General features: G+C 40.2%; 1 protein-coding gene across 1 annotated transcript; it reads left to right on the top strand.

Annotated features, from left to right (window-relative positions):
• The first annotated feature begins 7,702 nt into the window (after positions 1–7,702).
• LOC309811484 (small ribosomal subunit protein eS12) lies at positions 7,703–10,307 on the top strand. Its single transcript, XM_082634258.1, has 6 exons — positions 7,703–7,721; positions 7,851–7,901; positions 8,081–8,197; positions 9,145–9,247; positions 9,701–9,802; positions 10,213–10,307. Exons 2-6 carry the CDS (start codon positions 7,888–7,890, stop codon positions 10,273–10,275), a joined length of 399 nt encoding a protein of 132 aa, XP_082490384.1. The 5' UTR covers positions 7,703–7,721; positions 7,851–7,887; the 3' UTR covers positions 10,276–10,307.
• Positions 10,308–10,529: the final 222 nt, after the last annotated feature.

Genomic DNA, 10,529 nt, shown 5'->3' with positions numbered 1-10,529 from the left:
TACAACTTATTTACTATTTGGGAAGGGCTAATGTTTGAAGACTGGGAAATTCTTAATTTGGGGCCAAGGTAAAATAAAGTAACTCAAGACCATTGAGTTACCACCTAGTGCCAGGCATTGCAAATTCAAAGATAAGTGAGCCCCATCCAGCCTCTGCCCTTAAGTAGCATACATACCTCCTTCTAGCAGATAAAACAGACACTGATTAACAATTTATTATAATGCAATGAGTTCTATAAGAGAAACATATTGGAAGAACTGTTTACTTTGGCTAAATGAGTCCAGGGTGGCTTCCTGAGGAAGTGATGTTACAGTGGGTCTTGAAGATTATGTAAAAATTCCTGGGTGAGCAGGTAGGTTAGGAGAGCATTTAGAGCCATTCTAAACAGGATTAGCTCTAGCAAAGTTTCCTTGAAGTGGCCTCCAGAATCTTTATGATCTAATCCCTGCCTGTTTCTCCAATCTTATTTTATTCTGCATTCTCGCTCCAGTCTAACATCAAGTCATAGAGGAGAATTTTTTTGAATTACTTCTTTGATGACTACATCCCCTTTTTTGTTCTCTCTTTCTGGATTGCTCTTTATGTAGCTATTGGGTCGCTAGACTATTGGGTCTTCTTATTACTCTTTTTCTCTTCTACTTTTTACCTCTTTCTCTTTTTGCTCCATCTTATTCGAAGTTTCCTTAACTTTATGTTCCAATCCTTCAACTGAATTTTTCATTTCTGTTGTCATGTATTTCCCTCTATCCCCATTCCCATTCCCTCCCCATCAGCAATCCTTCTTGCATGTTTAATACAAATTTTTTGTTTTTATATATTTTAATAAAATGCATGCTCTTGTTTTGCATCCATTTACTTTTAATTTACAATAAGATTTTGTGGTACACATATTCATACTCCTATCTTCCTCTCACATCTAACCTCTCTTTCCCATCCTCCTTCCAGATCCTTAGTGTTACGGTCGAAAATATTATCTCATTCGTCTTCTGTGGCTGCTATAACAAATAACCAAAAATTTGGAGCTTAAAATAAGCTGCAGTTCTGCAGGCCAGCAGTTCAACATCAATTTCACTGAGCCAAAATCCAAAATGATCTCTTCATCTCAAGATCTTTAACTTAATCACAACTGCAGGGACCCTTTTTTTCAAATAAGGTAACATTTATAACTTGCAGGGATTAGGATGTGGACATATCTTTGGGATCAATTATCAGCCTACCACAATTATCTATTCATATTTTTATATGTTCATGTAGACATATATACACATGTGAAACATTTTTTCTTTACAAACTAAAATGGAATAATATGGTCTCTGTTTAAATGTCACCTCCTCAGAGTTCATTCTTACCCCTATATCAAAACACAGACCCATAACCCCTTTTTTTTTAACATCTTTATTGGAGTATAATTGCTTTACAATGTGTGTTAGTTTCTGCTGTATAACAAAGTGAATCAGCTATTCGTATACATACATATATCCCCATATCCCCTCCCCCTTGTGTCTCCCTCCCACCCTCCCTATCCCACCCTTCATTTTCTGCTTAAATGAGCAAAAGTTGTTTCTTTTAATAGCAACAGGGAACCCTGATTGCTAGGAATCAATGCTAGGAAGAAGGATTAAGGGACAAAGGGTTATGGGAATGTAAACGAAGACCCAACACAGCCAAAAATAAATAAATTAATTAATTAAAAAAAATTATTGTTTCAAAGTGATGACACAGAATATCCAAACCAAAAGAGTGTTTAAAAGCATCTCATTCAATTCTCACTTCATTTTACAGATGAAGCACTTGAGAGGCAGAGACTAGAAGTGTTTTGACCAGAACTACAGAGTCAGAAAACGGTAGAGAAGTGATTATGGAACTAGGACTTTTTTTTTTTTCTTTAATATAGCTCTAGTTTTAAGCACAGCAGTGGTCCTGGCTTCATTTCAATGATTCTGCAATAAGAACTGCAATTGTCAAACACATGTTAGAGCATAAGGACCCATTTTTCAAAAAAAAGTTACACAGATAACAGCAGAGCTGGTCTATAGGAAGTAGCATTGGGATCTGGAATCCTGCACACCCACGTCCTCCTCGCACTCCAAGTGAATAAATTTAATGTTAATTTAGGGTTTGCTCTATTAGCCACTATTTACTTCATTTATAAATTGCCTGTGTTGTTGGTTTATAATTATTCATAAACTTTAAGTATTGCCTCTAATTATCTTCCTGGGTACGTTTCGTTCCTACACATCCTGAATCAGCCCTGTAGTGAGCAGCCATGGTGCCCAGAGAGCTCTGCGTAGCATCTGGTAGCAAGAAAAACAAGCGCTGAGGAAACAATCTTAGTAATACTTAAGAACATTTAGGTGAGAATTACACAAAAACCTCAAAATATATAGGCTTCATACTTAGCAATACAGTAAATTAGCCACACTGTCCCGCACAGCCTTTTTTTCTTTCTTTCTTTAATAAACTGGGTTTTCAATGGAAGGCTTTAAATATTAATTTTCCGAACTACTACTTACAGCCTTTATTCATCTATTCCACTCTTATTCGTCTACTTTATTTTTTATTCTCTTCCCTCTCACCAGCTTTCTCCTTCTCCTTTGATTCATCCCTTGATATAATAGGATTCTATTTTCTTTGGCCCAAACCTTTTTTCAGCTACAACTATTTTTCTTCACTATGTTTAAAACCATATGCTACATAAGCCAAGGCTAGACCTATATGTTCTGGAGCTGCAGCAGGATAATATTTTTGAGTTTTCTCATGTTTCTTAACTTCCATTTCCATCCATTATTTCATTTCTACCCCCAAAGGTAGGAACATTTTAAAAGTTTTCAAATTAAAAGTGGTTTCCTGGGATGCCCAAAGCTTCCAACTAACTCACAAAAGGCATTCATTTATGACAATAGTTGCCAACATGGCTTCATTGTTGGTGTGCCGACTACCCAGATGCTTAATCTTATTTCATTCCATGAATTCATTCAGTACATGTTGGTTTAATGACTCCACTATGTAAGTCACTGTACTAAATGCTAGATGCTTTAGGACAGGAGGAAGGTAATATTAAGAACCTTTCCATATATTCTCATGTGAAGTTCTTTATAAGGTTAGTAACTACTTAACAGGCACAGTGGCAGACACTTTCAACAACTATCTATTTTTACTCCTCACGATATTCTAGTATTACCACCACTTTACTGACTCGGAAAAATAAGTCATTTGCCAAAGGCCACAGAGAGAGCTGGAATTGGAACTCAGCTCAGCTGGACCCCACCACTCCATGATATAAAATCTTTTGTGTGTACTGGTTTAGCTTCTGTTCCCAGTGCTGGTCTTTTTTTTTTTTTTTAAGTTAGTTTTTATTGGAGTATAATTGCTTTACAATGTTGTGTTAGTTTCTACTGTACAGCAAAATGAATCAGCTGTACATATACATCTATCCCCTCTTTTTTGGATTTCCTTCCCATTTAGGTCACCACAGTGCATTAAGTAGAGTTCCCTGTGTTATACAGTATGTTCTCATTAGTTATCTATTTTATACATAGTATCAATGGTGTATATATGTCAATCCCAATCTCCCAATTCCTCCCACCCTCCTCTTCACCCTTGGTATCCATACGTTTGTCCTCTATGTCTATGTCTCTATTTCTGCTTTACAAATAAGTTCATCTATAACATTTTTCTAGATTCCACATATATGCATTAATATACGGTATTTGTTTTTCTCTTTCTGACTTACTTCACTCTGTTTGACACTAAGTCCATCCACATCTCTACAAATGACCCAATCTCATTCCTTTTTATGGCTGAGTAATATTCCGTTGTGTATATGTACCACATCTTCTTTATCCATTCCTCTGTTGATGGACATTTAGGTGGCTTCCATGTCCTGGCTATTGTGAATAGTGCCGCAGTGAACATTGGGGTGCATGTGTCTTTTTGAATTATGGTTTTCTCAGGGTATACGCCCAATAGTGGGATTGCTGGGTCATATGGTAGTTCTGTTTTAGTCTTTTAAGGAACTTCCATACTGTTTTCCATAGTGCCAGCTCTGGTCTTTCAAGTAAGCTTTTTGCAGTTCAACTCAAAGATCTTTCCTATCATTTAATCTGTTCTACATCCCCTTCTTTTTTCACATCTGTCGTGGGTTGAATTGTGTCCTCCCAAAATACAAAGCTTAAAGTCCTAACCTCAGCACCCCATATCAATACCTTATTTGGAAATAGAATTGTTCTAGATGTAATTAATTAAGATGAGGTCATACTGGCATAGGGTGAGCCCCTAATCTAGTATAACGGTATCCTTATAAAAAGGAAAAAATTTGGACACAGAGACAGATATGTACACAGGGAGAACATCATGTGAAGATTGGAGTTATACTGCCACAAGCCAAGAACACCAAGTTTGCTGGCAAACCTCAGAAAAAAAGAGGAAGGCATGGAACAGATTCCCCCTCACTGCCTTATAAGTAACCAACGCTGCAGATACCTTAATTTCAAACTTCCTGCCTTCAAAACTGTGAGAGGATAACTTTGTTGTTTATGCTACCAGTTTGTGATACTCTGTTAAGGCAGCCCTAGCTAACTAATACTTCTACACTTAGATGATTCAGAAACCCAAATTCCTACTGCTCTCTCCCTTTTTTTTCTAACACTCCAATATTCCCTTTCTCCAATTACGTGACTTTCTAGCACAATAAGGTAGAACCAGTCATACCTTTGCCAAATGTGAGGTGCAGAGTTATCTTTGAAATCTATGATCTCCCTCCCATATTTGGGCAATCATCCAAATGGCTGAAGGGTTAGAAGCATGAGCTTTGAAGTCAATTGGGCTCAAATATCAGTTTCCACATTTACTAGCTGTGTGGGCAACTCTCTAAGTCTGAGTTTCTTTCCCTGTTAAAGGGGGTTAACACCACCACTACCATATGGATTTTCAATGATTAAGGGAGAAAATATGTGATAATAATTTAGCACATAAACTGGCATGTAGAAAGCACTAAATAAAATTACTTATTATTATCATTGTTTCTAAAATAAACTTTTATTTTTATTAGTTTATTATAGTTTATTAGCTTTTATTATTTTTTGTTTTTATTAGTTTTATTAATAAACTTTTATTTTTATTTTATTAGAATTTATTTTTCATATGTATTTCAGACACACATTTGTGTACATTATGTAAGTATTATGATCTGCTGGTATGAGAGTGACTCTGCCTATTACGTTCTATTTGGTTTGTCTTTCACCTTTGGCAATATCTAAAATTGAGAGGGCGAGACCTTAAAATAGTGAAGTAGGAGAATCTATATTAGAGAATCCTTGAATCACTAGTGTGCCCTTTAACTTTATCCCTGAGATTAGAACCAGTTATATAACTAGGGCATCAAAACAAAAATGCAGCTCCAGTTCTAAGAAGGGAGGTTTCAAACGGATAGAAAAAGCATTTATTAAGGTGAAATATTAAGGCCCATGATACCTGAGTCTAAAAGGTATTTAATCATTTTCCCCCTACATAAATATGTTGTTTGGCAATGATTATTTTCCCATGTCTTTACCAAATTCCGTGCCTCCTCCCTAAGATTTTTTTTGGGGGGTGGGGGGGTTAGAAATCTACTAATATGCTTAGCATATTAACTTTTATTAATTTTAGATGAAAAATTTGCTGAAACACTATCACATTTCCTTTCAAAAATACAAACGTGTTAAGGTAAAAAAGACAAGGGGGCATCCATGCCTTTGGTCTTATTCTTTCCTTCACTTACAATAATTTCTTTCCTTCTACCCTTCCTGTTCGAAATCCTTTCTTTCTCTTTTTTCTGTTTCTTTCTTTTTTTTTAGACAGTTTCAAACGCTGCCACAGCCTAAAGGCCTTCTCTTACCTTCCCACTTTGTACATCCCCTGAGGCCTTTAGGTATTCTCATCTTTGGCTCAAATCTTAATCCCACCACAAACACGAGAGCAGCAGAAATAAACATTCTCATCTTTATAAACTCTGCAGTATTTTTTAAAAATTTATTTATTTATTATCTTTGGCTGCGTTGGGTCTTTGTTGCCGCACACGGGCTTTCTCTAGTTGCGGCAAGCGGGGACTACTCTTCGTTGCGGTGCGCGGGCTGTTCATTGTGGTGGCTTCTCTTGTTGTGGAGCACGGGCTCTAGGTGCCTGGGCTTCATTAGTTGTGGCACGCGGGCTCAGTAGTTGTGGCTCATGGGCTGTAGAGCACAGGCTCAGTAGTTGTGGCGCAGGGGCTTAGTTGCTCCGCGACATGTGGGATCTTCCCGGACCAGGGCTCGAACCCGTGTCTCCTGCATTGGCAGAGGGATTCTTAACCACTCCGCCACCAGGGAAGCCCCTGCAGTATTTTTTTTTTTTTTAAAGCAAAAGTTCAATAGTTAATAAGTGAACAACTTTTTAGGATGAGTCATGAATGGAAAGAAGCAGTTTCAACACTTTTAAAATGAAAACTTAAAAGTTAAAAATGAACGATATTAATTTATGAAAATTCCAGTATATCACTATTCTGGCTAACTCTACCTCACAGTCTTACCACGTTACTCATTTTTGCTTTCTTCACAGCACTCAAGAATCTACCGTTATCTGTTTCCTCTTGGCGAACGTTCACTGTATGCACAGTGCTGGCACCTATGAACTGCTTAATTGCTGTCTTGGCGACTTGTCAGAAAAGGAAGTCAAAACACTAGAAAAAAGACGGTACTGATCACATTCGGCTGTTTCATGTATTTGCGTTGCAAGTGCTGGTAGGGGAATGGCCAATCAATGCAAAATGTTGCTTCCCGGGAAAATCAGAGTTAAAACTGACTTCTCGGACTGCACTCCTAACTCCGTCAGTCCTGGAAGGCGAAATTAATGCCGGATTTCTCAAAGACTACGTTTTCATCTCTGTATTTCCAGACCCTGTCCCTACGTATGGTACATTGCAGGTGTTTCAAGGCACCTGTTAAATCCCGATTTGGACGGGGTTACGAATCCAGGGGAGAATTTAGTGTTAAAAAGAAAAAGAAAACAAACAAACCTTCTTTTAGAACGAACTATATTAGGAAACCGTAACCAACCACCGGGCTGGCCAGAGGTTCCACTTAACTAACAGTCGCCGGGAAAGTGGAATTTGCAACGCGCTCAGAAGTAGCGAGCTTCAGTTTCATGAAAACAGAGAGACGTGCGCGCGGGCGAAGATCACCCACAGAATGAAAAATTCTTGAACATTCAGAATGACTTAAAAGTGAAGGGAGAGAGTGTGCAGCTCAGGGAGGCCCAGTTAGTGGGGTCGACAGGAAATTACAATAAGGGGTTAAAACTGGTGTTCCGACAGAGCCTGGGCTCCGCGGGCCTTACCAGATCGCGCAGACAGGAAAGCTTGGCCCTTCTCGCGCTCCGTAGGAAGAGTTCTCTGGGCCTCCGCGGGCCCCGGCCCCGGCTGGGAATGACGTAGGGAGGCTGCCCGCGTTAGTGCCTGTTGTGCGGTCCAATGACCGCCGAACAGAGTCATGGCTGGTCCTGCTAGAGGCTAGCAGGACCCCTGTCTCAGAGCCGCCTCAATCCGGAAACAGAAATTCTCGAGACCCGGCACTGCCAGAGCCAGCTCTCGCACAGAAGGGAGTGCACATGCGCCTAGGGGTCCTGGGAAACGCTTAAATACCGTCTTGAGAGTAAGTTCGTCCTCTTTCCCTGCCGCCGCGGAGCCGCGCGGAGGCGGAGGCACGGGGTGAGTGGAGGAAAGTGAGGGTGGTGGTTACGGAGCGTGGCTCGCTGTTTTTTGCCAGGGATTGGCGATGAATATCTGCACCTTAATTGAGTCTTTTTATTAACCACTTTTTTGCTTTTTGTCTTGTAGTGCACTCAAGATTCGGCTCCACCCGTAACCCACCGCCATGGCCGAGGAAGGGTGAGCCTAGGGCCCGGGGTGGTGGTGCGGCCCAGGCGTGGGCTTCGAGCCGGCAGTGCGGGCTCTGGGTCGGCCGTGGCGCCTTAAGCGCGTCTGACCTACTTGCTGATGACTGCCAGGTGCAAGGCGTTAGATGGTGTGCGGGAACTTACTAATAGCTTATTTTTTGTGTGTTTCAGCATTGCTGCTGGAGGTGTAATGGACGTTAATACTGCTCTGCAAGAGGTGCTGAAGACCGCCCTCATCCACGATGGCCTAGCACGTGGAATTCGCGAAGCTGCCAAAGCCTTAGACAAGTACGTGTATCAGTCTCAATACGGTGGGGTGTTGGAACCGGAACAAAACTGCAGCCGAGGGAAGAAAGCGTGAAGTTCATGGTGTTAGCACAAAGGTTCTGAATGGCATCCGTTCTACAGGAAACCTAGGAAAAGGTATCAGAACTCAGATCTCTAATGGCCCACTTCAAGTGTGTGGGTTTGGAATGGGGTTGACCACTTGATTGCTAAAGTGAAACTACAGGGTTTGAATGATGACTTAAATTGTCGGATACCCCTTCACTCCTTTTATGAGTGAAAACTAACAGTCTGACAAGCCTGTAGCTTTTGGGGCTGATTTCACTGTTATTTAGGGGATAGGTGGGAACCTTTATTTAGCACTTTGCAAATTAAAGCCATTATATTAAAGTGGCAGAAACATCTGGTTTTGGTATGAACTTTGTACAGTAGCTGTGGAGATCAATGTGGATGTGGGATAATTGTAAATTTACTCAGTGAGGTCTCTGGGTGGGTAACATTGGCAAAATAACTGTTAACTATTAGAGCTGAACTTAAATGTCGTGAAAGGGTTACTAAGCTAGGTAAATTTAAGTCTGTTCAATTTGGTGTAGGTTGGCCAGTTGAATCCAGTGAAAACAGCACTTGTTGGAAAGTTCCTGATACGAGTCTACTATCTGTACCTTGAAAATACTCTGCAACATTAAGGGTCTGGGCTAGTAACAGGTAACAACTTAGTAAACTAGTTCCTGTACATAACATTTGAAGTTTTAAGAGTTACTGAAGACAGGGTGATTCTGTAGATGAAGTTAAGGAATATATGCCCGGTGGTAGCTACTTCAAACTAAAGTTGTGTTCTTCAGTGGCTGCTTATGTTTTGCCAGTGTAGCCAGTGCAAAAATAACTCTTCTAAAGCACAGTAGTGGATTTAGATCTGAATTTTAACGTCTACTGTTGGATTTGCATTTCAGGCGCCAAGCCCATCTCTGTGTGCTTGCATCCAACTGTGATGAACCTATGTATGTCAAGTTGGTGGAGGCCCTTTGTGCTGAGCACCAAATCAACCTGATTAAGGTAAGTTTCTCTTTGAATTTGGTTTTTCTGAAAGCCAAAGTAGCTTAATGGAAATTGGGCCAGTTAGGGACATGTGTCCACATAAATGCTATCCATAATGATTTTTGTCATACCAGAGCAAATTTTGTAACGAGCTCTTTGTTTTCTGCAGCTGTGAAAAGCGTCACAAACTTGGCATTGTTGGCTATGATAAAACTAGTCCTGGAAACATTTTTATTCCTGCAGAATTAAATGCTAATTTTATGTTGATACAGAACAAAAGATAGGTAGGGTGTTGATAGGGGGTCTTGGTGCTGTGCATGATGACAACTGGCTCCCTCTACTGAACTGATATGAGGAAACTGCCATGTCACCCTCTCTGACTACAGCTGCCTTTCATATAATGTACTGTGTTATCAACAGCCTTAAAACCTTGGAGTGTGGTGATCTTTGTTTTTGTTCCCCCCCTGATAGGTTGATGACAACAAGAAACTAGGGGAATGGGTAGGCCTCTGTAAAATTGACAGAGAGGGAAAACCCCGTAAAGTGGTTGGCTGCAGCTGTGTGGTGGTTAAGGTAAGTCGGAACCGGTGTGCGGGGTGAAGGCTGCGCTGGGTAGACGCACTTCACTGTGAGTTAAGTCAAGAATCTCTTCGAAGCAAAAAATGCGTAATCTTCAGCAGACTTAGAAAAAGCCTTCTGCCTTGCAGAAAAGGGAAATAAGCCATAATTAAGCCAGCCAATGGATCTGCTTACCTGAATGTGTTTCTGCAGAAATTTAGAAAATGCTGGCAATAGGAAAGCCATGTTACGAGCCTTAAAGACATTGACATCTTTAAGGTCCCTGAAAATGGCTATAAGACATTTTAATGGTGGGAAGCCTTTTCACGAGACGTGCTGATGTTTTTTACAAGCTTCATTATAACTAGTGCTAACAATTTAGTTGAGTTTCTAAATTTTAGTAAAATCACATATGTTTTTTTTAGGACTATGGCAAAGAGTCTCAGGCCAAGGATGTCATCGAGGAGTACTTCAAATGCAAGAAATGATCAAATAAAAAAAACTAGGCTCTTGTTCCTCATCTCTGGTTTTTTATTTGGGGCAGTAAAGTAAGGTCCCTGTTAACGAAGAACAAAAGATATTCATTGCAAAATAACTGGAAGCATGCTATCTGTCGCCTGGTTCTAAGTGAAAGCCTATTCTCCCAACCAGTAAGTAACTTCAGTGTTGGCAAGTAGAAGAGCCCAAGTAAAGATAGGCTTACAGTGAGGTATTGGTGACAGGGCTTCTTGGGTGTGGATGG

The sequence above is a fragment of the Mesoplodon mirus genome (genome assembly GCF_964341445.2).
Source record: "Mesoplodon mirus genome assembly, chromosome: 10".
Classification (NCBI taxonomy): domain Eukaryota; kingdom Metazoa; phylum Chordata; class Mammalia; order Artiodactyla; family Ziphiidae; genus Mesoplodon; species Mesoplodon mirus.
This window is presented reverse-complemented; position numbering and strand designations above follow the sequence as displayed.

Bases quoted from the DNA above. Each gene is read 5' to 3' on its own strand.
- LOC309811484 (XM_082634258.1), top strand. The intron at 9,248-9,700 runs GTAAGTTTCTCT...CCCCCCTGATAG, and splicing joins ACCAAATCAACCTGATTAAG to GTTGATGACAACAAGAAACT. The intron at 9,803-10,212 runs GTAAGTCGGAAC...TGTTTTTTTTAG, and splicing joins GCAGCTGTGTGGTGGTTAAG to GACTATGGCAAAGAGTCTCA.